Consider the following 27,978-nt stretch of genomic DNA (forward strand, 5'->3'; position numbering starts at 1 on the left):
GTGAAGCGTCATACCCTCTGATTGAAGCTACACATCTAATGCTGCTCAGTGGCGCAGGGGTTGGAGTCAGTCCCATCATGCATTATGCAGGACCAGGCAAAAGCTACAAGTACCTGCAGTAATGAGCATGTCTTTCCTCAAAAAAAGTGATTCGGAAATGAAGGACATCCGTTCATGGCATTGCTTGCCTTGAAAAGTCACTTGGTTTGATCAGGAAATACTGGAAGGTGTATTAATACACTGATTCCTGCAGCTTTCAGTTGTCATGCTAAGCTAGGCTAATCACCTTGGACGATGATGAAATTGAAATTGGTCCTCTGACTCCTGGAGAGGTGTTGGCAGTGTGTCTAATTTTATTGATGATGAAATGAACTGGGAATCTTGTGAAAATCATTTGAAGTTTTCTCCTACACAACTTCTACACAGTGCACTGTGAAAGAGTAATGATACACAATAGAGGGTCAGGCGTGGCAGTTTTAATCAAGTGAAGGTGACGTGATGATGAAATAGCTGTATTTTAAGCAAGTGCAGTAGGAGACTAGTCACCACTCTTTAATCAGTCTTAGAACAAATATAGTGTCATCTGTACACACACACACACAACAGCAACTAGAGCTGTACAGCACTTTGAAGCGATTAGGACTTTTTGGCATTCACCACAAACGCTCCAAGATGGCCTGGAACACAGAGAGGATGACGAGGCGAGACAGCCACACAGTTCCTGCTGGTGGAAAGTCACCACAGCTGTAGAAACTGGTGGCAAAATTGTGAGAACCACGATTTCTGCTCTCTCTGCACACTTGACATCACAATGTGTAAGCAGCCTGTAATTCATTAGCCTATTACTGTCATCAAACACAAAGTAATACAAAAAACAACAGGAAGAGTGCATATATCAGCAGCAGAATTGGCGAAAGGACCCTTTAAAACAACAGATATACAATAGTGTTTCAAAGTCCCTGTATATTTAATTAGACACAAATGTTTAAAATCAGTTTAGGGACATTACAATCTATTTTAGGCTTGCAGGTTTTCTTAAAAATTCTTTTTAAAAAACAGTAGGAGGCAACAGATGTTCACAGGTCAGTGAGAGAAACCAAAGGCGGATTCACCATGAAGGCAAAAAAAACGAAACAAACAAAGAAAAAACACTGTGCATGAAGCTACCAAAAACATCAATAGGTGAACTATAGGTGATTGAGATGCACCACACTTTGCAGCTACAGTACCATAATACCATTAGGATGTTCATCAACTATAGCAGACTAGCTACTGGTAATAATACAAGCTAATCGTAGAAGTTGACATCATTTAGACATATGCTGTTGTGAGTGTGTAAATTAGCCTCTTTCGGGGAATACTGTGTGCTGTTTTCAAAGTCACAAATCTATACTGATCTATACTTAGCACTATGCTAATGTGGTGGCATGTTTAGACCAATGACACAAGAGGCTGCTTTGCAAAGAATTGCGTTAACAATTTGTTCGGGAGTGGCAACGGTCTACGAACTGTTGGCACCTGAACGTCTTGGAGCAAGGCCTGCTTTGTGTGATATCCTGGGTCGAATGGCGGGAAAGTGAAATAACATATCAAAATATCCATATTCAGACGATTTTGTTCACCAGACACACGGTCCTACTTGTACTGGTCAAAGCAGAAGTAGTGGTAGTGGGGAGGGAACAGGTAACTGGATCAGAAACTTCTGTAGCAGTACTGTAAAGATACATTATCTCTGATGCATATGCACAGCTGTACTCCATATGCACGACACACAAGAGCAGTTACAGTCTAGAACAAGACCATCTCAGGGTCCGGACCTTAATCCACACCCAGACTGAACAAGTTGATCTGGACCCAGCCCATAACTCAGTGATTGTTAACTGCTGGCTCGCGGGCCACATCCATCCTGCAGAGCATCAGTGAATTTTGAAAATATGCACATCTAACGTTAATCACCATTGGAAGAGGCCCAGTACTTCCTACTACGGATTAGCTTGTCAACGAGCCAAAAAATCAGTAACATAATTCACCCGATGTACAGAACGGGGTTATTCTCCAACTCCATCCTCTCTACCTGTGGACCCACCATCAAACCGCTCGGCTTCCAGCCTGGACATTTGCTGGAGCGGACAGCAGCACACTGACCGGACCACAAGAGGTAACATTATGGATTTTCCATGATTTTTAGGAGTCTGTGAAAGTGAATATTCAACAATGATGAGGCTTATTAGGGCCGAGTCATTATTTTTCTATTTGAAATTTTCTGTTGATCAGTAAGGTAGTAAGGTAAATGTTGAATATACAACGTAGCTGGAGTTTTAATGTGGCTGATTTCACTGACATCACTGGCAACTGCTGCAGAGAGTGTCGTGTGTTGTTGCTGCAGAGTTCACACATTAATGTTACACCAGATGATTTGCCATCAGCTCCATATTCGCAGATACAGAATGTGTTTCCTTTTCTCTGGTAAACAACAACTAGTGCAAATGTAGTTGTAAGAATCTGTCTGAGTCAGCCTCGTCTGCCTCGGTTTCCTGCTGGCCCAATCACAAGAGATGTGACGTTAATTTACTGATAGAAAAACAAAAACAAGCGTTATCGCCAATCGTTCCGGACCCTGACTGAATCACATGTGAACCTGTAAAACTGACAATAAAAAAAATGATTGAAAATGATAAAAAAAACTATGTTTGACTATGAATCCCTTTTGCATGGTTACACAATTTGAGTCCTGCACTGGACAGACAGACAGACCCCCCAAGTAAAATAAAAACAGCTATATAGAGGGGTAATCATAGAACGCAAATACACTCAATGACTGTGGCCCAGAACTGAAAGTGGGGTCCATGATCTAGTGAAACTCTTAATGATTACAGCAGAGTCTTGAGTATTGTGAGTTGAGGTGCTTTCAGATAGTAAGCAGTCACCACTCTGTCTGCTGCCTGGACATTGGACACATGTATTTCAAAAGGGCGGAAGCAGGTTGGACTGCTGCCGTGGCAACTGCTGGCTGCATCTGAAAGCATTTACAACTTGCATCCTATGCTACAGGTTGCTGCTATCCGCCTACTCTTATCTCATTGATTAGTGAAAAAGACCAGGTTGTAATTTGAAGAAGAAATGGTTAACAATATGATTATGATAAGGATTATTATCATAGCAAACTGAGCTGTGTGTTCTGACCATCTGTTTACTGATGTTGAAGAGACTCAGGGACATCAGATGCTCCTGCATTGCTTTCTTCTGTGTGGTTTCTACGGTTGCCGTGGTCTCATGGTGAGCTACAGTAGCAAGCAGAAAGAACATTCAGCTAGCATCATCTCAGACTGCAGTGGCAAATAAGCAGACATGTTCAGCTGCTGCACCCTCTGTCTCCTTGCTGCTGGTGCCTATTTCAGTTGCTGTCTTGACACTGGAACGATGAAGGTGACGGAGGGCAACCGTCTGCTGTCTAAAAACCACCACTGATGTTTAATGTTAAGCTTGCAGGGGGAATAATGTAAGCCTAACGTTCCCTAACTAATCTTAGCTTGCTAGCTAACAATGCCTACAAGTCTTATATTTATTGTCTGTGGCAATCACTAATTTGTATCCAGTATGTTCTGACTGATTTAAGCACATACGCTGTGACATAACCTAAGGTTAAAAAACTGGCATAGCCCACATGTTGTGATCAACTCTTGTTTTCATTCCTCAGCATGGTTTTAAAACACATACAAAACAGAATCAGACAATTAGGACGATTCTTACAGACTCAACCTGCATTCCTTAGAATGTCTTTAAGAATAGCTGGAACAGTTCAGCTTTTATTCTACTACGACTGTGAGTTGCATAAGCAGAGTAGAGTAGTACTGCAACAGAAGGTCCTCATACAGCAGTGAGGGAAGTGTGGGTACTGACAAAGAGGGGCACCTCAGTACATATTCACAGGTTTTAGTCGAATGTTTCCCACCTCCTCCGAAGGTCCTCCACCTTCTTTTTTTGGGGTGTAGCTGGCTTGGCCATTGTCAGCAGATCCCCAAAAGGATCCTGAGTCATCTTGCTGTCTCCCTCAGCACGAAGTGGCTTTGCCAGTGTGTTCATGGCTGTACAGGGAACAGATGAGTCCGTCAGGCTAGAAAGAGCGTGATTGCTGGCAGACGAGTGAGGCAGGGATGTGACTGAGGAGGGGAAGGCTGACTGGAGCAGTCCATAGCTGGGCGGCAGAGTTGAACTGCCTGGTGAATGTTGTCTGTAGATCCCCGGTAGTGTAGAAAAGGACTGTGGCTGGGGTGGAATGTGTAAGTAGGAGCCTGCTGGAGGCCCGTAGACTGCACTGAAGGGATTTCCACTTACAGTCGGTGAGTAATGCATTTGAGGGGAGGTGTGCGGCAGAGACTGGGCAAAAGGGTTGAGTGATATGTGAGGATGCAGTGGGAAGGGGGGCAAGCCCTGTGGGTAAGACCTGGGTGGTAGTGTTGGTTTGCAGGTAAATGACGATCCACCAATATCTACCCCGTCACTCAGTGAAGTGGAACTGGTTGTTGCTGAGCTGTTAAGGGGGTCTAGAAGGCTTATCAGATCTATACTGTCCCCAGCGGCCTTACTGGACTTCAGCAGGTCTCCATCTGTGGTCATGCTCAGGGCTTGCCTAAACTCTTGTCCCCCTGATGTAGTCCCTCCTTCACCAGCTCCTGCTGGTTTAGAGCGCGACTGAGCCACGGGAGGTGCTAAGACACTACCAAGCTCAGGCGTCTTCCTTCCATGGGGGCGTGGAATGGTGATGTTGCCAGGGGTGGAAAGGTCCAATGGGTCCGGGCCCAGGCCGGAGCTTTCTCGGCTCGGAGAGTGGGTTTCTGTCTGCACAGGAAGTTGGACAGATGGAGGTCTATCACAGACAGGAGGCACGCCAATGACCAAGGCTGTTTCATCCTGCCCTATACTCCACAGTTTATTGTAAGGGTTGGAGAGCTTGAGGCCTGGAAGCGTTCGAGAGTGTTCACTGGCACTCAAGTCCATCCGCTGCAAACACAAGAAATAATTCAGACTTTAGGGGACCATGCAGTGGTTTTTCACAATCAACGCAGTAAATAATATTTGCATACAGTCCACATTACTGAAAACAAATACATGCAACTGGTATGGTTAAACGTGTTTTTTCTACTTTCCAGGGGCCAAATGTTCTTTTCCAGTGTTACTGGGAAAATATGGACAGTGAGTCAGGATTTGTAAAGATCTCAAGAGCTTGTGCAATACAACTACTTTTTTTGTTCAAGGAAAGATTTCACATGATGGTTGCGCAAGATGAAGTTTTAGGTGGTCACCCAAAATCCTTATGAATCATCTTCTGAGGTGGATTATGGCCATCTGGGCATTTGCTGACAAGGTATTTTGCTCTGGTCCAAAACAAAGTGGTTTCACTAAATCTGAATCTCTGGACCACATATGGGATCAGAATCAAATTTTGTCTTTTTTGGAAACAACACTATTAAGACAGTATTGCACAGCTTTTGGCAGCTGAGCAGTAGGATCTCTGACCTGGTAGGTGAACTTCGCTTGTAGCTCCTCAGAATCTTTGGGAGTCCTCAGATCCTCAAGACTTTTAGCCAACGTCATAGGTTGGCTGTCAGGCTCGTCCTGGCAGCCAAAGATATCGCCCAGCAGGTTGACATTGGAGAACTTCTCATTAACTGGGCTGGGAGGGGCAGTGTGGCTTTCGGCCCCAAAACCTGGATCGTCCCCTTCTATCAACTCCACCTCCTTCAAGGAGCGGTACGGCTGTGGCCTGCAGAGACAGCATTTGACTTAGTCTTTTATTTCTCTCACACACTCGAGGTCACCATGGGTTAAAACACTGTACCCAACCCAGACCCACTGACCATTAATGAAAATAAAGATGGACATAAATTTTATTCTTCCTATTCTATGATTAGCCTGATGTGTCTTTCCACACACTCTCTCTGACTTTACTGTATTCATTAGTTAAAGGATAAGGCTGGCAACAGTCTACATTTTTCCATCCATAATTTCTTTATGATGACCATGGACACTGCAGTCCATTTTGAGTCAAATAACTCACTTGCATCTTAAGTAGGAACCAGAGGGCTCTGTACACAGAAGCAAAGTTTTTCATTTCATTATCGGATTTGGGTTTTTTAAAAGTGACTAAACACTAAAAAAGGTTTTATTATACCCTGTTGAGATACTTCTCTGTTTGATAAGTTATAAAAAGTGAGTACAAAAACAAAAACAAAAACAATGCAAGCTAACTTTCTAGCTCAGAAATTGAAAGTAATGGAGCCGATGGCTTCAGAGCTCAGTGTTTAATATTACTGTATTGCCCACTAATTGCTTTCACTAAGAGAGGCCACAGAGACAGACTCTCTCTGAAATGAAAACACTATTTACAGTACTGTAGTGCTGAAGGATTTCCACAGGAAACTATGCCTTTCAATGCCCAAGTCAAGGGTGAACCATAGAGATACACTGAAACTCTACAGCTCGAACAGCTAGAGGAGAACACTTGACATTGTACTTTAAGTCAGTTGTGTGTTGATAATTGGCTAATAAGATGCAGGCATTGTTCTTGAAGTCTGTTCAGCAGGGGTGGACAATCAGGATAACATTAGTTTTACATCTGACAGTGATACATAAACATGATAAAGCAAACTGTTTAATAAGGAAACTATTTACAGTTAAATAACCTGATGGGAATGTCCTTTTTTGGCTAATCCAATCACGTGAGTATCCTGATAAATCAGGAAATTCAGGAAACAATGCAACGTAATTAATTAATTGTATCCTATGAGAGGATTTTCCTATACAATGACTGTAAAGTCCTCTTTGTGAAGCTTAGAACACATGTACACACATACACACATTTGATTTGAAAGAAAAGAGATGAGTTAAGAAAGGCTTATCAATTAGTAAATAGTGCAAAGCCAATCAGAGAGATGCATACAGAGGCGACCACTCAAAAGGGACGGAGAAGAGAAAGCTGTCAGGAAACCCAGAGATGGAGGGATCGTCATACTGGAGCTCGTCTCCGGACGAATCCTCAGAGAGAAAGACTGTGTAGTGACGAGTAGGACGGATAGAGCTACGAGGTGGAGAAGGAAGACAACAGGACATTCACAGCTCATTACAGATATGTTCATTTAATCCATTAAAAAGGAACAGGAAAGAAGAGGAAAAGTAAGAAAAGGAAGGTTGAGTTAGTTATCTTAAGAGTACCGGTTTTTATTTTTTATTTCCATAGTGTATTAGGCTTATTATGTTACTATACTAAGATTAGCTACATTAACATTCAAATGTTTGGCATCACCTGTTATATTGATATTTTCTTCAATAATGGCTATTGTAACATGAATAAGAACAGTATGAAACGTCCATTTAGTTGATGTCCCCACAGTATTGTTGTCACAGGAGAATATTGCTGTAACCATTTGATTTTTAATTTCTTTTCCAGGCCACAACGGTGTAATTGGGCTCTAAATATTGGGAGAACACATTCATTTTTCGGTCCTCTGCAGTCTACTCACTAGTTAGATTGAATAGGTTTAAACTATGATTTGACAGTAAATAGCATGTTTATCTGATATTCTGTGATTGTCACACCGCGGTGAGGTTTGTCTCGTCTTGGGTTTTTGTCTTGTCATCCCCTGTTCTATTTTTTGAATCTAATTCTCCTCTCGTTTCAGAGCACTTGCCCTCCCTCATGTGTCACCGGTGCGTCAGCCTGATTACCCATTGTCTCCACCTGTTACCTATTACCCTCCATGTGTTTAAATGGTCTGCGTCTCCCTTGTCTCGTGCCAGTGTGTGTTTGTCCTTAGGTCGTATCACCCGTGCCTACTCTTGAACCACAGCCACAGATCATCCCTTCGTGTAAGCCATTGTTCCTCCTCGTGAGCGTTTTATGTTGATAAAGTTTCATAGTCTAGTCAGAGCTTTCTGTTCCTTTGTTAATTCCTCGTTATTCCAAAGTTCTCCTTAAGAGTGTTTTCGTTGTTCTCGTTTCATAGTCCTTTTGTTTGTTTACTAGAAATTTCCTTATCCTCAGTGTGAGCGTTTTTTGTTGTCTTATCATAGCCTGTATATTCGTCTTTGCCTTTTCCTTCCCTTCCCTCCTAGCGAGCGCTTTATGTTCTAACCTCTCAGAGATATTGTGATTATCCTCCGTCTTCTTAGCGGAGCGTATTTTGGTTTGTAGTGGTCTAATCCCTGCGTTGAATAATTTTGATAGCCTTGTTTTGTTTTCTCCCTTTGGAGCGGTTATTGTTTCTTAAGTTTCATAGCCTATATTCCTCCTCTTTGAGCGATTTACGTTATTCTAGTTATTCGTTTGGTTTCCCTAGACCACAGTCAGGTCCTCATAATATTTGCTAAGAGTAATTTCACAGCTATTGTTTTCACGCCTGTCGAGGAGTCTTTGGCGAGTTGTGATTTAATAAACTCTGTTGCTGTGTACTCTGCGCCTGAGTCCTCTTTTCCAGTATCGGCCTGACAGTGATCCAATTTCAACAGTGCTAAACCTAGACTAACCTTCTATTTCTATTATGAAGTTTAAAGAATATCTTTGCTAAAGCAACACGCCTGTTAGTTCCAGCTTGTTAAAGGCATTATTGTGCACTGACTTTGATGCTAAGTTTCCAATTTCAATTAAGCTTTGTCTCAGCTTTGTCTCTTTCTGCCCTTTCAGTTTGAGTATTTTATTCTCCATGACCAAACATTACTTTCATTCAAAATATCTATTTGTAAAGAGCAGTCCTCTCAGCATATTGACTGTTTTGAATCAAGCTTTTTTAGCAGGCGATTCCAAACTTTTGAACAGTATTGTAAAGAAATTGTTCAGTTAGCTGAAAAGGAAATTAGACCACAACTGGACAAATAAAACGAGCCAATGAACAAAGTCTGTTGAATTCCTGAGGTAAAATCAAAAACTCTGAAATCTGTGTGACTGTCTTTGGGAACCTGGGTGTCTGATCTTGACTGCCCCACTATATCAGTGCAGAGCTGCAACACATTTAATAATGCTCATTAAATGTCTCCATTAAATTTGAGCTGTTCTTACTTAATTATTCAAGTCCCCTGACTTGTTAATGTGACGATAGATGGACAATGTGAACAATGTCCATCTATCGTCACATTAACAGGGGATTTACATTGCAAGTCAGGGGACTTGAATAATTAAGTAAGAACAGGAATTCTGGATTGAAATATGAAGCTAGATTACACTCACTCCTAAATTACTCACAATTTTCTTGCTCTACCATCAGCAGTTTTATTGCCTCTGCCTTAAAATGCACTGGCTATCTAAATATGTAAATGTACTTTCTTAGTTGCTGGACAGTGGGATATACTGTATATAATGGAGATAGTCTTACTGGTCAACGCTGCTTTCCAGACTCACATTGCTGCTCGGTCTCTTCAACAGCATTGGTGGCCGTCCCTGTGGAAAGTAATAGAGAACTAAAATTACCACCTCGTAGTCCACATGAAGGACCAATAAGCCCATTCTGAGAGAACATGAAGTTGTAGCCATGACAGCAGACACTGCTTCAAAACCCTTTTTTTTTTTTTTTGTCTAGGATGGCACAGAATCACCCGATCATAGTGAACTCTTCAAAGCCCATCCAAGCCCCTTTCCTCACTCAAACCTTTTCGGATCTGATGTGAAGAATGTTAGTTTGCTATCATTGACTCATCTGACTCACCAGATGTAGACTGTTGGTATAAGCCTGCCATCGGCCACTTATCTCTGGCAGCATTCTCCTCTCTCCTGCTATGTGTGTGTGTGTTACCACAATCCCGACTGCTATGAGAAACCACAACAACTACAACCTCTGATCTAGCAACATACATGCTGAAAGAGTTACTTTAACTCTAACCTGATTGCTAACAGTCCAAACATAAACAAGCTAACACCTGTTACCTTTTATTTTACAGGGATTTAGCCATTGTAAATCCAGGGACCGCCTTCCCATATCCCAAATGTTCCACTAAAAACAGTCACTTAGAGAGTCATTGGTTTAAAGAACTACCAACAAGGCAGAGTGTTTCTTTCCCTACGGCAGAATGATATCTCCACACAGCTGGGGTCTGGCGATAGGTCTGGCTACGCGAGACTATGGAGGGAGGGGCGTGAGGTGGAGGGATGCTGGTGTTCTGAAAACAACTGCAAGTTAGTAACAACACTTGGGCCTGCTTATTAACCTGGTCAGCAGTTTAAACAGCAGCAGTCTGCACTCAGACTGCCACAAGTCATAGAGTCGTACCTCATTCATATCTGACGACACTGATGTAATGCATGATGGTTTTAGATTCAGTGTGACTTACACTTCAAAAATCAAAGAAAAACTCCAGAATAACTGACAACTAAAAACCATCACCTTTTGAAGATAATTCAGCATACATTTAATGGTGTCAATTTGCCACAATGTAAAGAAATATATGATAACAAACAGGACTCAAGCTGTAGTCCCAACTGTAGTAGGGAACTGTCATCGCAACAAATCATTATAAATAGTATGGAGAAATTTCTGACGAATTCATATCATCTCTTGATGTCTTGGTGTCTTTCCTCACCCACCTCATTCCTGCCCACCTGTCCAAAGTGCACAGTGATTGGCCTGTGGTCTTCCAAGGTTCGCAGAGGCCCCTCCCTCCTGACCGCACCAGTGAAAGAGGTAAAGCCCACTCTGTTGTCCTCATCGATAACCGCTGACCCTGCTGTAGAGAAGCCATTTTCTGCCTGCTCCTGCAGAGGGGGGGCACAGGTAGGTGGAGGTTGACATGGGCGAAAGGACTGATGGTAATGCAAGGGGAAAGGGAGGGGGAGGGAGGCTGCACGCCGTGGCTGGGGTAGTGGGGTTCAGTTAAGGTAAGTCAAGGTAGTGTTTAAGGTATTTTTTGTGAGGGAGAGACCAAGAATTGTCACCACCTTTGAGATTTAAACTCACAAAGTTACAGACAGACAGTGTAAAAAGAAAAAAACATCCAGAATTGTTTGTCACCAGTGTAGAGCTACCTTCTGCTTCAGCCGGCTCTTGACTTCCTTGATACGCATTTTTGCATGGTCCTTAGCCTGTCAAACAAACAGCAACAAAGCCAGATCATTGATATCTAACTAATAGTTCATTTTCCAGCTTCTGAAGCCAACACAAGGCAGAAACTTGCTTACAAACTTGTAAACGGTCTTCATGGCTGGGTTTGCCTTGGTCTTCACGGTGTTGAAGATAGCCCCGCCGCCTTTCTGTCAGAACATTTACACAAAATGTGTTAGCACTGTGCCATGGTGTCAAAAGGGAAACAGCAAATGACACAAATACCAAGAAGGTATTCAACGTATTCTTTAAGGTAACAGCATTGAGACTACCTCACCTTCACAGTGAACAGCCACTGGTGGTAGGTCTTGTCACTGCCTGGGGGGTGAGGGTGAGTGGTGGAGAAGTCACAACAATGAAAGGTCAACAACATCAAGTAGAGGGCATACTAGCTACTAGTTGATAAGGTCTAGGAAATCCAGTGTGAAATCTGATGTAAAAACAGTGCAGTGTATAACTAGTGTGCCTCTGAGACAGTGGCGTCCTCTCTATTGAACTTATGTGCTTCAGCGACAAGGAACTGCACTGACTCTGTAATTTTGTCTTACTTTCTGCACTGGAAGTATGAATGTGTTGCACTGTGTAGGTGGACATATGCTGCTCGTGATCACGTTGCCCCTTCAGTTTTTTTTTCAAATATCTGAGCAGTTCGATAAGGTCTATAATAAACTATCCAGCGTGAAGGACTGAGAGATTTTTTTCAACAGAAGTCTTATAAACATCCAGATATTGACAGAGCGGCACTAAAAAAGATCAGTTCTGCTGTACAGCTCTGGGATCAGCTGATTATCTTTGTCTATTGTTAAATTAGTAACAGCGGCTGGTCAGAATGTGCTGCCGTTTGTGTTTACTTTGGTTGTTCAAAACATGTGTTAATGCAATGTTTCTTCATCCAAAAAGCAGTGTCACAATCACCTGGTTTAGCAATTGTGAAGATTGCAAATAATATTCATAACTTAATACCATCATACTAACAAGTTTAAGATCAGAGCTCTTGAAATAATTCACCATAGAAACATGTACTCCAAAACACAGTAAGCTTCTTAACACTTGTTCAAAGATGGTCTTTTTAATCTGGTATCTGTGGTGTAAGTTTATATGTTAGTGTATACTGGACACACACTGTTTTTTGTAATAACATTTCAGCATGTGTTCTCAACTTTGAAAAACGTATTTTAGGCTGTGTGAACCGATCAGGACTGTTGTTCTGATATTCTTTGGACAGCCAGCAATAGCAACCAGAAGTTATGTGACAAAACAGGAAGTTGAACAAACAAAAAATGGGTAATTTGCATCACTTATCATGACTCTTCCTGTTATTTGATCGTTTCCCCTTTAAATGGACCTGACTGAAAAAACACACTTACACATTACTACCGACTCACCTGCATATTCTCCCATGTTGATCTCCTCCTCAAAGGTGTCACTGAAACCTTCGCCTGAGTTCAACAGGTCCAAGCGGCCATCAATGAACTGCAGGCAGAACCACAAAATGTATTAGAGTGTAAGATGATGGGTGAAATAAAGGTGTGTGTGTGTGTGTGTGTGTGTGTACCTGTTTGAAGAGCTGCAGCTGGATGGCATTCTGGAGGAACTGCCTCATGGCATTGGAGCGATGGTTCACAAAGACTTCCTCACTGAATGTTATTGGCTCACCCTGAAAATGCAGGAAAGCAGACCAACAGTCATGGTACTGTACGACACTAACACACTCAGCATTTTATTTTCAGTGCCCAGTAGTCCTGGCCTTTGTTTCAGGATGTCCAAGGATGTGAGCATATCCATGTGACTTTGCCATTTAGCTAAACTCACATTAAAGGATTAATGTCAACTCTATATTTTGTTGTTCCTTGCATCCTTCATGTCTGTGGTGTGTAGTATGTACTGACCGACTCGATCTGCAGAGCATTTCTGTAGCTGCCGAACAGAGCCGCCTGACTCTTGAGGAAGGCTCGAGCCACACCGTCTCCAGTTGTTGTTGAAACCTTCTTCAGTCGACTTTTTAAAGATGAAACCTGTAGGACAGGGAGTCAAAGTCATTAGGACACAATTTGATCTGTGAATGTTTGTATCCACATCAAAAACAGGGCTTTTTTTCCTAAAACACACTGTGCAGTGTACAGTAGTTCCTCACCACATCATTGGGCAGGCTTTGGAGGTCATCATAGGGGGTTTCCAAGGTGTTTGTGTCCACATTCAGAATCACCACATCATCTAGAGCCAAACCTCGAACTTTCTACAAGCAAAAGAAAGAGCACAATGACAGTCACTAAAGAGTGAGTCAACTAAAGATGCAGTCACTGTGCTTGTAAGACAGGTATACAATTTAAAATCTGCCAGCACCAGACGAAGCAGCGTAAAAAAGTTCACAAGTTCACAAACTCGCAATTCTTTGCATTATATTTTGAATGATGTGGTTCTTGTGTGTCAGTTATATACACCTACCTCCAGCAGGCTGGAATGTACTCCGATGAGGTAGGGCATTGGGGCACTGAAAAAAAGAGTCAGTTTCATGGTTACATTTAAGAGATAATAGCTGGGTTACGGAATTTAAACACAGTAGTCTTTGACGGAGCATGTCAAGCTTTTAAATCCTAATCTCAAACTTAATTGACAGATCAAGTGACATTACAGCACATGGCACATAACTGCAACATCGCCAGTTCACTTCCAGCTTTGAATTGTTACCATGTGGGTAGTGTATGCAAATGAATATGTTGTCTGCACCCAGAGCACCCCACTCATTTGCTGGCAAAAGAAACGTGTGATCTGGCAGGTTGAACTAGATGGTGGTGATCAAATATGAATCAAGATTCTGTTACTGCACTGCCTATTTCTCGCCTCAAATGTTTTCAGAAACAAATTGTAGTGTCCTGTTTATCTGTAATAGAAGAAAGACTGCGACCAGCTGCTCGAAACCCGAAGCCGAAACCAAGCACCACCCAGCTCACAGTTTCCCCCACCAGTGAGAGTGTAGAAGAATGTAGGTCTGGTTCTGTCTGGCAAAAGCCACTATTATAGTTTGTTTTCACTGTAGCACTAAGTAACCTTGTTAAGAAAAGCTGGATATAAAACCATTATCACCATCATAACACACAGACAAGACATGGACTCTAAAAGTCACACTTGGATATAAAACCTAAAAGGGGTCACTTGCATTTGCAAGGATATATGGATCAATGAAATCAATTAAGACTTTCTTGACTTGATTTTATGTGTGTGTACCCTCTTGATCATCGATGCCCAATTGTATGCAAAGTACCCTTTGTTTAACACAACAGGTTTGGAGTATGACGGGAGCCAGCACACTCACCAGCAGTAGTCTAACAGATGTTGAGGCAGGACAGGAATGTAAACATGTTGCCAGTGCATTGGATATAACATGGCTGCAGACCCATGGACACAAGCTGTTAACTGTGGAAAAACCATGAATAAAACAAAACATTATAATACATATAGAAAATATATGAGGTTGTTATTGTTGTAGATACAGATACATAAGATTGCATAGATGAGTATTACAAGTATATTAAATTAATTCAAATTATGTCAAACATAATGACACAAACTATGGAGGCCAGCTTGTGCCACAGAAAGAGAAAGCAACTTTACCTTGTTAGTGCTCAATTAGCATAACATATGTAATGTAAAACAATAATTGACATTTTAACATTGGTTCAATGGATGTCAAAGATAGGCCAACACTGTCCTCTTCCTCAACTGGCTGAAGTCGCTACAACAACCTGTAACCTGAGTATCTAATGCTATGCTACACTGACGGTGAGTGTTAGCAGCAAGCTAGCAGCTGTGTTTTGGTGAAAAGGCGCCTACAAGTACTCAATTTACTCCTTCAAATTATCTCAGGCTGCTATGATGTGTACATATTGACCTCCTGTGTTTCAGCAAAGAGGAAATGCTCTGACTTTATTATTGTTTTATCTTCTAACTTCCTGTCTACATTAGAAGTGGGAATGTGTTTCGTTATGTAGACCAACACAACTAGCAGCTTGTGATCATCTTGGACCTACATTTAGGCAAATATCTGACTAATTCTACAACATAAGGGACTTACAGAGCTGGCAAAAAACAGTGTGCTTATTGCACAGCTCTGGAGCTCAGCTCAGCTGGTCGTCTTACTGTTATAGCAGTTATGGAGGCTGGTCAGAATGTTTTGGTATTTATGTTTGATTATGTGTTTATGACAATATTATAGTGGCCGTTAAAAGCTGTGTTACTACAATATTTCTTCATTCAAAGCAAAGAGAGACTAATTTGGTTATTTACACTATGGATATCAGGCTGTGTGAGCTTATCAGGACTGAAACTTTTAACTTGCATTTACTAAAGCCAGCAGCAGAAACAGAAGTTAGGAGACAAAAACAGGAAATGGAACAATGAAGAAGGAGCTGGCCACGTAAGGTTAGACCACTTTCTAACCAAACATTTATCTAAAAAAGCTGCTTCGATTTAAGGCTGATGATTGTTTGGATTTTGGACAGAGATTTATGGATATGCTTTGTATTACTTTATGTTATCTTGACATCCATTAAACATGTATAAAAATGTCAACTTGAAATGAACTGATGGGTAAATAAATCCATTCATGGGGGAGGACGCGTTATAGTTGTTGTATGACCAAAGTTGTAGTGGTACAGCGACTTTGAAGTCCAAAATCATTCACCTTCACTGAAAACTCAAGCTAGATAAACAGATGTACTGTCTACTTTTGGTTTACAGATATCCAGATAGATTGCTATAAACTTAGCTTCACATAATACAGTTTCCAAGTCTGGGTTACTTACAATCATTCATATTATACAGTTCAGGTCAGGCGAAACATGTGAAACACCCAGACACCTCAAACTTTCAACATTTGTCTCAAAACTGCATTTTAAATAAAACATTTTTTGAACTCTTTTCAGAATGGTCACAGGGGAAACAATAGATTTCAACAGACCTGCATATTACTGAAAGATTTAAAAGAGACCAAAATGGGCAGAGCTGTAGAAGAGAGAAGAAACAGGAAGTGGACTCTACTTACAGTGCTTAGTTTGCTACAGCAGATGAGGATTCGACGTTCATAAAGCATACTAGCATACAGGTGAAGCATGTTATTGACATCTACTGCTACAAAGTACTCTGTTAGGTTTCTCTGCAAGGGTCAAAAACAATGAGAGAAAAACAAGAGAGTTAGTTGTGAAGGTAAAGACCATAATTCAGTTTGAATAATATAAACTGTGTTCAAGTCACAAAACATAATATTGCACAGAAACTATCCATTAACTAATTCAACTGACAAATGCTAAACAGCAACGCAGCAATTGTAAATCTGCATAATAAGAAAAATATACATCATAATTACAGCACAGCTGGCTTAATGTATGACTTGCTATCACATCACTACCATCTATTAGGTCAAAACTGACTGCTGCTGACTTTCTGAATTTGACTAATGACTAGTAAAATGTGTCAACAAATCAAAAAGTCACAATAGTCTAACCTAATCTTTTCATGTATCTGTTTATTTTTGTTGTAGGAATGGGCTTGCATATATTTTTTGTGAAAACCAGGTGGTAAAATCATAATCTTGTAACTGCTCATCATACAACCTCTTCTGCAGGAGGAAGACATGAACATCAAACTCCTACATTTTGGTCATTAAAGGATGGATGTGGAGCAGCTACAGAGGTCTGGTAAACTCACTTCTTTCAAAGTCTACAAACAGAGAATTTTTTCATTCAACGAGTGAAAGTATCAAATACACAGCCATATGTTCAGTTGCTTTGAGACACTGTGTCGACTGAGTCTCGTCTGAGAAAACATTACTATAGTTTTACAATGCAAGATTTAGCTTTCAGAATAAATTTATCTTGAAATATTGGACTATCAGAATATTTATATTTGCATGTCAAACAAGTCCTTTCAATATGTATGCAGTAGTTGTTTTATCATAAATGGAGATCTTAAATTTAAAAAGCGATATTTAGGTTGTATGTATGAAAATCCTGCAGTTTCTGCAAAATATACTACACAGTAGATATATGACGTGTCTACAGGCATAGCTTCACTCACAAGAAACTGTCAGTATTATTTATCAGCCACATAGATCCTGAAAAGAGAAGAGACTGCACACCTGTTTGATGCTTTTGTCTCATACAAATTGTGACAACGACATAACAGCATAATACATTTTCCATCCAAAGCCATCAGTTTACATCTCTATCAGCTGTCACAAAGTCACACACATCAAACCGATCGGCTAAGTATTGATCATAGAGCCTGGCAAACGTTTGCACAGTTCATTTAATAGCCATGAACACACAGTAACGATGTGAACAGTCAGGATTTGTGTCACGAGTACCAACCACCTTCTAGTACTCTGCACCATGGAAAACCCAGAGCTCTGACCAGATTGCTGCAACTAAACGTCAATTCTGTACTCTGAGCTAACCAGGAGGTATCTTTCTTGAAATAACGAACATTTTCCACCAGTAACTTTAACCACTAATTTCTGATTCATGCAGTTTAAGGCACAAAAACAACTCCTGCTGATGTCCTCCTCAGCCGTTAGTCGCTCTGATTTGTTTTCTGTGCACACACATCTCACTGATTATGTTGCTTGGAAACCCATCTATAGTTTCTAATTGAACTGCCCGGACACAAAACAGTTGTATTAACAATGAGTTTCTCCTGAGCCAAATGCAGTGGTGGAATGTAAATAACAACTTTTACTCCAGTACTGTACCTGTGGGACTGATACTGCATTTGAGTCTTTTTTTTGTACTTTTACTTCTTTTGTTATAAATCAAACAACCCAACAGTATATGCAAATAAAGCTGAACAATTAGTCGTTTCAGTCATTCTTCATGTAAAAATATTTCCTGGTTCTAGTCTGTCAAATGTGAGGATTTGCTGCTTTTCCTTTTGAAAAAAAAAAAAAGATTTCTAATAATGTTGTACTACTTTTACAAAACAGTAACATTCTGCTCTTATATTACTACATGAGTAATAATAGTCTAATGATATAATACTGTGTATAATAGTTATCTAAACAGGCACAGGGACCATGTTTCTGAGTACTTTTATGTTTTCATACTTTACTCATATGTGTGGTGTTAGTTCTTTCATTTAAGTAAAAGACCTGAATACTTCCTCCACCACTGGTCAAATGTAAGGGAGCTAAGAGGTTTGACAACACTTACATTCTCAGGTATGCTGGGGAGTTCGTCTGTGTCAGGCACAGTGAAGAAGGAATGCTGGAGAAAGAAAGAGGATCAGTTATAGCCTGAATCCATCACAGAGTGGCAGAGAGGAATAAAAAAGCACTGCAAAGAGACTGTGAAAAAACTGTGCAGTCAACTCAATTTTCCTCTACTCCTCTGAAAGAGACATATATGGTGATATCTACAGGTACTGTGGTGATCCTGTAGTGGCAGTAGTTAATACTTGATTCAGCTTTCAGTGATATTATTTTCCTTTGTGAAAACAGATGCTTGCAGTGTGTCCAGTTGAAACTGAGCTCAGTTGGATGTGATGTGGTGAAGTCAGACTCACCACGCCAAGATGAACAGGGACTCCAGGCTCAGGGATAGGGAGTGTGTGCAATGACACCAGGAGCTCTTGCCACTGGCTTTCCTGAAACATTCAGAAGATCCAAAATCCACGAGGTGGCCAATTTCAAAATACACTCATCTCATGTAAAAAACACAAACAGAACTCAAAGGTCAAATGAATCAGTCGGTAGACAAGCTGCACAGCCTGAGGAGTAATAACTGCAGTAAGTTCAGGTCACTTCGTATTGCTGTTAAAACTCTCTGTCATGTTACTATCAGACAACAGCGCGACCGTTTATACTGCTGTGTCACTTTATCTCTCAGGTGTTCAGCCATAAACAGAACATTTACATTCTGCTGCAGTTTCTGCAAATACATTTGAAAACTGTAAAATGAACATTCATTTATCACTGTTACAGATGAGTCAACTTAAGCAGAATGTAGCAGTCTGCCCCTCAGTTTCTAATTCTTTATTATCTGAAGCCAACCTGGCAAATTGAGGCAGAACTGAAGCTGAAAATAAAGACTTTTTATATATTTAGCTCAAAAGCAAAAAGCTGATGACAGCTGACATAGAGCCACGTGTTTAGTGTAGAAATTGGTCTACAAATTCCTGACTGAAGTCAAGCAATGTGATATAATGTCCCCAATGAGTCACCTGTCCATGACTTACCTGGCCTTTAATGGTGTAGTCTGCCAGGATATTAAGCAGCTTGTAGAAAACTTCAAACCAGGGCAGGTAGCTGAGGAAATAAAATGTTTGTTGCATTTTTACAAAGCTGTGCTTTACACTGTTTGTGAGTTACACCGATTTGGAGCGAACAGAGCAATTTAAGGATTATTTCATTTGACATTTTCAAAACTGTGGCACACCAATCAGCTTTCACTCTAACCACAGTGACGCAACTTCATTAACCTGGTTGGTATGGCAACAGCATGTGGTTTCTGCTTTATTTTGTTCTCTGCATACACTGTCACGCATCCACACTCTACATCACTGACGTACTGATTACTACACATCGTGTTGTTTGATTTGTTCTTCTGTCAATAAATGACTCTTTTTCTTAGCTGCCAACTTGTGTTCGTCATCAGTTTGAGCCAGGCTGTGACAAACTGTCTGTTTATTGTTTGACTGTTTGTAATTGGTCTGATTGAGTTAAATTTTTTATATTTAAAATATATACCAATAAAGTCAAAACCAAAGGCCAGGCTTAATACTATAAGTGTTTTGTTTTTTCCAAAACTTATCTATTTGGCACTAAAATAGAAGTGTTTGGAAGGTTTTTATCAGCATTTCCCATCTTTGCTTCTGTAAAGACCCTAATCAGTGGATACAACTACACTACTCACCGATTACTTGCTGAAGCTGGGGGCAAACACTGACTGCACTCACACATAGACACCCACAGACAGCCACGCACACCCATACACACAGACAGACACAGACACATGCACATGCACATGCACACCCACACTCACACACACACACACACACACACACACACACACACACACACACACACACACACCTGAGAATGCAGTAGCATGTGTGGGCACCCGAGGAGAGGCGGCAGAAGCCAAATCTCTGTTTGCTCTCAATATCAGTCAACACGAATGTGAAGTTCTGGCCAACCTGGTTGACTGTCAGCCTGCAGGGTGAGAGCGGTCCAGAAAGCAGAAAGAGAGAGAGAGGAGAGACATGTCTTACATATGAGTGTGGTGAAAAACAAAGATACTGAACTAGCAGAGAGATTCACTGATGATCTGCAGTGTGTGTCATATTCACTCATATTGCTGTCACCCTGGATCCACTGTACTATATTTAACAAACATTGTCAACAAACCACGCCTGTACCACCACAGTGGGGGGAGAGATGGGTGTGTGCGTGTTTGCGTGTACCTGTCCATGCTGAAAGGGAAGCAGAACTTGGGCACAGTCTGGAGAGTTTCCTGTAGGACACAGATGAAGGACAATAGCACACAGAAGTATACAGTAGATACATGTATTATCATCTATATAGATGATTAATGTTGCATAGTATTGAAGTGAAAAACGTTCAAAGGTATGATTAATTGATCCATGAAGGAGGGACAGAAAGCATACATAGACAAAACAACCACAAAAAAAGGTATTGCTTGTATTTCTAGGGCTGCCCAAGTTTTCCATCTCTGACATAAATAAAAAGTACACAACAGTGGTACTCACATCTGTTAGAGTTAAGAGTGTGTACAACATATGAGAACAAGAATACAGAAACCACCACAGAGGGGGAAAATTGGAAACAAACCAATGAAAAGCCATGAGGAGGTCTACAGTATATTATCTTTCAAACCTGGTCTGTGTAGTCTTCAGGATACTGTCTTCGCACCTCTGGCCCTGTGAGACATGGACAGACATGAAATGAATGTGGAGAAGGGAGCGGACCTAAAAGAGCACATTCACTTTGAGTTGAGATGATCTCCCTGAACTGGTCTCCCAACACAGTGTCCAAAAATCAACATCCAAATATTTTCTTTGCGATCTAATCAACTAGTTTAATCCCGGCATTTCTGCACACTCGCAGATAAAGATTAGGTTACAGTAGACTGCATTGTTTGTGATGATAAGATAAACCTGTACTTCACTTATAAATACCAACCATGTGCATTTTTTTTGTTTCATTTCTTTTGCAATTTTTCCATATTTCTCGATACTTTCCATTAGCAGAATATATTTTTAAAGTGTTTTGTACAAAATGTACATATATATATATATATATATATATATAGTTAGCTTCTTATTTGTTTCCATTGCCTTTGCTATTGCTATCTTTATTGATGCTGCCAGATTTTCCCATCTGGGGATTAATCTTATCTTATCTTATCTTATCTAAATAAGATATATGTGTATGTCTACACAGCATACTCCAACTGATTGTACTGTCCCTCCAACTTTGTGGCAAGAGTTTCACGTTGTCTGCTTCAATATGACAGTGCTTTTCCATGATTTCCATGATTAACAATGGGATTGCTGTGGAAGAACTCAACTCGACTGCACTTTGGAATAACCTAGAGCACTGACTGTGAGCCTGGACCTCATGAATGTTCTTGTGTCTGAACGGAAGCACATCCCTGCAGGTGTCTGGTGGAAAGCCTTCTACAGCTAGACCATTCAAAAAGCATGTCAATATATCAGTCAATATATCAGCTGATATCAGCTTAGCGCAGATATACTGGGTAGCATGTGTGGGCACTACTATACATGTTTTGAGGTCATGTATAAAACCTGTCATCATTGCAAAGTTTGTCCTGTGCACACTGACAAGTTGACTTTTTACACTGTAACATGTCCCACTCGGTATGTATCTTGGTCACAATAATAAGAAAAAATAAATAACTTGTATCAAAGTTGTTTGTTTATGTTAATGAAAAAACAAAAAAACACTTGGCTCCAAAATATTGTTATCGGTATCAAAACTCCAGTATTGGTGACAATAAAGCCCTGACAGAAGAGCGGAGCTGTTTATCACAGCAGACTGAGGCCGTGGTTTTATAATCATATGCTCAACATCACATATGTGCACATATTTCTGGCCCTGTAGTGCATATTTCTCAGGATGCATTCTGAGTATGTGCTGCTTTTAAGTGGGGGTGATTAAATGTGCATAGAAATATTACGGATGCGCAAGATTGGATTAATTCATCTTTATGTTAATTTTAGCTAATTCTGTCGTCAATACAGATGCAGATTATTTTTATTTTGTTGTTTAATACTGTCTATTTTCCACCAGTGGAGTAAATCCATTACACCAGAAAGGAAAAAAGTCTGCTCTGTTCGTGGTCACGTGTTCTCTCCAGCAGTGGAGAGTGTTAGTGTTGCATCGAGTGTTTTTAAATATGGAAAGGATTTTTAGTTTTTTAGAAATCCAAGAAATCACCACTGTTCATCAAAGCTACATAGGAATCCTCTTGTTTTTAGATAAATAGTTTATTTTGGCAAGAATAAATAAAATTAAATTGCACATTTAGGGACTCAAAAAAAGTGATCCTCCACATATCAAACTCCTGTGCAGGATTTTCATGAATTAAAATACTAGCCCATTCATTTCTTCAATTATGTGTACAAATACAAAACGGTGGTCTGAAGTGAATGTGTGAAACTGCTCCGCGAAGCAGACTGAAACAAAATGCAATCAAGTCCAAAAGATTCCACATTTACGAACAGCAGTAACCCTAACCATACAATATAACAGGAAATGATGAGAGGCACAAGACTCCAACAGGAAGAAATTCTTAGAAATAATGCAGACAACCTCTCCTCAGTACCCAGGAAATTAGTCACATACTGCAGATTAAAAAAGGTCTCAGAGAGACAAGACACATTGACATTTTATTAAACAACCAACCACATATAAAACAGCTGTTCCTAACCTTTTTGACTTATGATCCCTTATGATGAACCAGAGTCATCACACACACACTCTCTCTCTCTCTCTCACACACACACTTACACACACACACACACAGCTTATAATAAGTGTAAAAGACTTACCAGAGCTGCGTGTGCCTGCGTGGGCTACCTCCAAATACACCTCAAAAGTGGACTCCGGGCTCTCCCTGGAACAGAGGATAAAAACTTCAAAATACAATTTTTGCATGTTACCTCAAACTTTACTTTTTATCTTCAAATAACTCTCTTGTAAGACTTACTATGTCAGAGTAGTGTTCAATTAGTCATTAATTGGATGTAAAATTTTGAAGTTTTTCCTGAGTTTAACCCAAGGCTGTGTTTGTTGTACACTGATTAAGAATGGCTGTTAGACTTTTGATTGAAACTCTGGTGCAGGTTCCTAAAAGATGCCAGCTAAATACAAAATACGTCTCCTCACCCCTCCATATCTCTCTGATCTCCTCCATATTGCCACACCCGTCCACACCCTCAGACCCTCCTCCTCCATCCGTCTCACTGTCCCTCCTGCTCGCCTTGTTACCAGCATTCAGCCGCTCTGCTCCCCAGCTCTGGAACTTTCTCCCACCTGACCTTCATAATACTGACTCACTCCCACATTTTAAATCCAAACTGAAAACTCATCTGTTCAGACTAGTGTACTCCATCTGACCCGCACCACTGCCTAATTTTCTCTCTTTTTTCTTTTCTCTTGAATCTTTTAAAATTGTATTTTAATACTTTTCTTATTTGTTTCCTAAACTCTGTGTTTGTTTTTATGATGTAAGGTGACCTTGAGTGTCCAGAAAAAGGGGGCTATAAATAAAATTTATTATTATTAAATTTCATCCTAACATAAAACTGCCTCTGGGCGAGTTGGTGACATGTTAACTGAGCTCCCCCTTTGTCTTTCAGTATAATATTTAAAACATCAAAGAGGAACATGTGTGCATCAGGGTTTCAAACAACAAGGTGCTCATTCACATCAGTTCAATATGAACCTCATCATTAAGCAAAAAATGAAGAAAATAATAATCACAGTGGTACTGTGCCAAACACTGCCTTGCAAAGCATCACTTAATTAATCAATAAAAACTTAGCAGCAAATAATGAAGGTTACTTTAGCATAGTTCGATATATGTGCTGAACTTGCTTTTGGAGTCCTTAATGATGGAACATCCATTCCAACAACATGAAGTAACAATAGCCAATTAAGTACAGGCCATTTACTTCACATCTGACCTCTTTAGTAGCTGTACTTCTTACTACCTCCTTAGTATATTTCAAAGAATGACATGTTTAATAAGATATCTGAACCATGATGGTTTACCTGTTTACATCTGCATATTGTTGTTGACGAGATCAGATTTATACAGACAAATATGTCTTAATTGAACGAAATTCAAGAAATCCAATTCATAAGAAGTGGTCAATTGATAGGGCTTTTTTGAAAGCTGATGAAGATACTTAGAGAGCAGGGCATCGATGGCTGATATATAATACCAATATCATGTGTTTTTTTGCATTGTTGTTGTTGCAGCATTTATCAGCAGATAGCATTAGAATTATAACTAGTTTAGGGCCGTGGGTAAAGCAAGAGCACGTGCTTCTGGATCATTTGATCCACTTTAACATCAGCTGTGATACCTCACTTAATTATTTTACATCAAATCACTCTGCCAATCTTAACTCCATGTAATGTAATTATTATATTTCTATCGTACTTGCACTAGTTACCAGAAACAGTTGTTGTTACAGGTAGATAAAGTTTTGGAACTCTTTGGGCCACTCTCTTCTTCTCTTCATAAAGAGGGGGTCACATGCACTACCACGCATGTGCAGCCGCCCAGTTACCAAACCAAAAAACAGAGAAGCATGACTTCATTGTCTGCTCAGGAGGCCTTTATTGCACTATATCTTTACATAGAACATGGTTGTGTGCTGCTATATTGATGTTCAAAATCTCATACATAGGACCTTTAAACCTTTGTGGGCAAAACAAGCTGGCAAGATTGTCAGCTTTAGCAACTCATCAATAAAATCTATTACTACAACTACCAGCTGGCAGTGATTAATATTTACATTTGAAGGATAATAATAACTTTCATAATTTATAATGAAATGATAATGAATAATCATCCAACCTGCGTGTGTTATCATGTTATGTGACTTGGGGGGGTGTTCACATCGTTTCCACAACATAACTGAGAGCAGCCTATTCAAAGCACTCTTTCCATAAACAACCATTTCAACGTTAACTTGATCCTGAACATAAGCTTTCTGATGATAATGTTATTCATTTTGAGGAGCTCTGATAGATAGCCAAGAAGTTCAGCTAAAGGAAAATAAGAGAATGCTGAAGTCATTTTCCAGGACATTTCACCTTTTCTCTCAAAATTGGTGACTGTTTTCCAGGAAGCGTGGGAACCCTGATTAACAAAAAACAAATATTGTGGCTATTCAAGGTATTTGTACTTGCTTTGTAAATGCATTTGTACATGCGAGGTTGCCGCTGTCCTTTCAGCACCACAGCTCTGCTCAGCTGCTGCACTACAGACTGCTGTGTCTAAACCTGACTGACTTCTATCAGATATAAGGTGTAGTGAAGTGTTTCAGAGGAATACTGCTATAAACAAACAGCTCACAATTGATTCATTTACTTATCTAATTAATATGGTGAGGACAATAGCTCTTGAATATTTAGGTTTGGGTTATGGAGGACCTTCGAAATATAGAAGTCATTGTATATTAATAATAATAATAGTATAACAATTAGTTATTAGTGTTATTCTGTTTCAAAGCTTTCTCCACATTTCAAAAAAATTTGGATTCAAAACAGTCAAATTCAAAACCACTTTGTGTAAAAATTTCAGAATCAGCCTTCAAAACCCACTGTTTTACAGAACAAGGTTGTCAAAAATATCTATACTTTTTCAATACTATGTGTTTAAAATAAAGCCATCTCCATTAATTTTATATTTGATAGTACTGATAGTACCAAAGTTGTAAATACAACAGATCTACAATCAGATTTTCAACGATTTTGTATTGTATTGTTTTTTAATTAAAATGAATGGGAAAAAAAACATCCTATTTTGTGTTGGACGTTTTTTGTTTTTGCTGTGGTATCAAAAAAGGTATGGAGTATTGTATTTTTACACTACTATTGTACTGAAGTTCCCAGAAACAACACCAAGGCCATGACCTCCGTGTCCCCTGTGGTCGCTGCTGCCCTGTTCAGTGCTCCAGTTGACTTATGAAATTCAGTCAACAGAGACTTCCTGGATAAAAAGGCTACATTGTGTCTGAAAACATCTCAGATTAACCAAATAATTTGCATGCTGATACTTAAGAATAAGACATTGGCTTGTTTGATCAACGACAAAATCTGTTTAAAGAAACACACGTTAATGATGAACTTGTCCACACAAAGTAGGGACTCCATAATCAAACTCACAAGTTGATTATGTGATGTCATTGTCTGCAGTGTGTAACGTTAGAAATTACTAATAGGCTTCCTTCAACCACTCGATTCTGTCAATTTGCTTGTTTAGTTTCACATCCCTCTGCTGAAGAAGCCGAGATCACGACGAATCTTTACTGTATTACATTCACTATTTTTGTGATAGCATAGATCGCTCACCTACAATCATTATTAGCAATTATCATTCGATAATTCCGCACAAAAACTTAAAAAACAACGGACTACAAATCTTTGTTTACCAAAACTTACTGATACATTCGCCATAGGCCTACAACAGTAGAATTATGTCGGAGGAGTGACATTGGGCTACAGGAAAGAAAAGGCTTCCTGTCAAACCCCGGCGTTTCTGTCCTGAAAACTAGCATCCGGTTCAGGAAGACATTCTGACACAGTTGCCATGTTTACATTAGCTGCACATACAGAAACATGTTCCTAACTAACAGCTAGTCATCTCTGTCTCGACTGGTGCCCGCTAAGCTTCGTGTTTTATCAGCCTGTGAGTAACAAGCAAACCTCAAACCACACGACACATTTCAAAAGCTTTGTTTTTTCTGGTCTAGCAAGTGGGGCACCACCACTGTTTGGTTTTTAGCCTGTGTCGCAACAAGTCATGGCCTTGCACTGGACTGTATCTTCCCCAGTGAGTCACTGCAACACAGCTAACACAGCAGCAGGCTGCTAACAGCCGCAGTTAAACTAGCGGATAAACATTCTTACTTGATTCGGGACCCCATCCTTATTTCTCCCCCCGCCGTCGCCGTCGGCAGCGGTTTACAGTGCGCAGACGCGTCTGTCCAGAGGTGTTTTTCGGATGCTAACCTGTCACACAGACCTATACAACGCCATGGTCTGTCTACACGCGTAGATCACGCTCCGCCTCGCGCTGAACTCTGGGAGTTGTATTTCTATTATAGAAGATATGTAACTCTGTATTACGGAGCAATCTAGTGCTACAAACTACAGCTTCCATAATGCGTGTCGTTGACGACGATTGAGTCCCATGATAAGATACATCGCCGATTTGGTAGAAATAGTTGCCGTTACTTACTTTTCCTGAAGCAGCTATTTGTATTCACAATACTGAAGGATACATGTGGAGTGTATTCGAGCTATTTTTCTTTCTCTTCATCATATTAATGAAAAGAAACAAATCTAAACTCTTTAATAATAATTACTTTTATAGACATTTAAGTTGTTGATCAGCAGAATCAGTGATAACCTACAGACACTAACATAGTTAGGTTGTGTGAAATAGCATCTGCTGACACCTGAAACAATTCTGATGATAAAGTATTAAACATTCATTTTTTTATTTTATCAAACCTTTTTCACATCTGTGACCTATTTCTTTCAGCCACTTAGTCATAAAAAATTGTTGTCTTGTTCTGTTTCCATCTGTTGTCCACAGAATATGACACTTAAAGGCAACAA

The 27,978-nt window shown here is 40.1% G+C and overlaps 2 protein-coding genes across 5 annotated transcripts in view; one reads left to right on the top strand and one right to left on the bottom strand.

Moving 5' to 3' along the window:
* dennd1a (DENN/MADD domain containing 1A) lies at positions 1-27,393 on the bottom strand. Of its 4 annotated transcripts, XM_041959478.1 has the most exons (23): positions 27,265-27,393; positions 23,169-23,233; positions 20,971-21,014; positions 20,538-20,587; positions 20,167-20,286; positions 19,311-19,380; positions 18,639-18,719; positions 18,287-18,340; positions 16,126-16,236; positions 14,398-14,498; positions 13,530-13,575; positions 13,219-13,320; positions 12,974-13,099; positions 12,640-12,741; positions 12,470-12,557; positions 11,362-11,402; positions 11,162-11,233; positions 11,009-11,065; positions 10,571-10,738; positions 9,366-9,430; positions 5,518-5,764; positions 3,953-5,001; positions 1-3,281 (listed from the first exon to the last, which is right to left on the bottom strand). In XM_041959478.1, the coding sequence occupies exons 1-23, from the start codon at positions 27,279-27,281 to the stop codon at positions 3,272-3,274; spliced, it is 2,886 nt and encodes a 961-aa protein (XP_041815412.1). In that variant the 5' UTR covers positions 27,282-27,393; the 3' UTR covers positions 1-3,271. The 4 variants fall into 4 exon arrangements, with proteins under 4 accessions (XP_041815412.1, XP_041815413.1, XP_041815411.1 ...); XM_041959479.1 differs by having other exon boundaries at positions 1-5,001; positions 10,586-10,738; XM_041959477.1 differs by having other exon boundaries at positions 1-5,001.
* Positions 26,938-27,978, top strand: part of nek6 (NIMA-related kinase 6) — a 28,279-nt gene continuing 27,238 nt past the window's right edge. Inside the window, exon 1 of the mRNA XM_041959482.1 lies at positions 26,938-27,043. The gene's annotated coding sequence lies outside the window, so the exon portion shown is untranslated. The remainder of the gene's footprint in view (positions 27,044-27,978) is intronic.

The sequence above is a fragment of the Chelmon rostratus genome, chromosome 19 (assembly GCF_017976325.1).
Source record: "Chelmon rostratus isolate fCheRos1 chromosome 19, fCheRos1.pri, whole genome shotgun sequence".
Taxonomy (NCBI): Eukaryota; Metazoa; Chordata; class Actinopteri; order Chaetodontiformes; family Chaetodontidae; genus Chelmon; species Chelmon rostratus.

What these genes read in the sequence shown, in the direction of transcription:
- dennd1a (XM_041959477.1), bottom strand. An exon ending in AGCTGCAGCTCTTCAAACAG is followed by an intron (nt 12,558 to 12,639) that starts GTACACACACAC and finishes TTCTGCCTGCAG; the next exon opens with TTCATTGATGGCCGCTTGGA. An exon ending in CTGGAAAGCAGCGTTGACCA is followed by an intron (nt 5,765 to 9,365) that starts GTAAGACTATCT and finishes CTGTCTCTGCAG; the next exon opens with GCCACAGCCGTACCGCTCCT.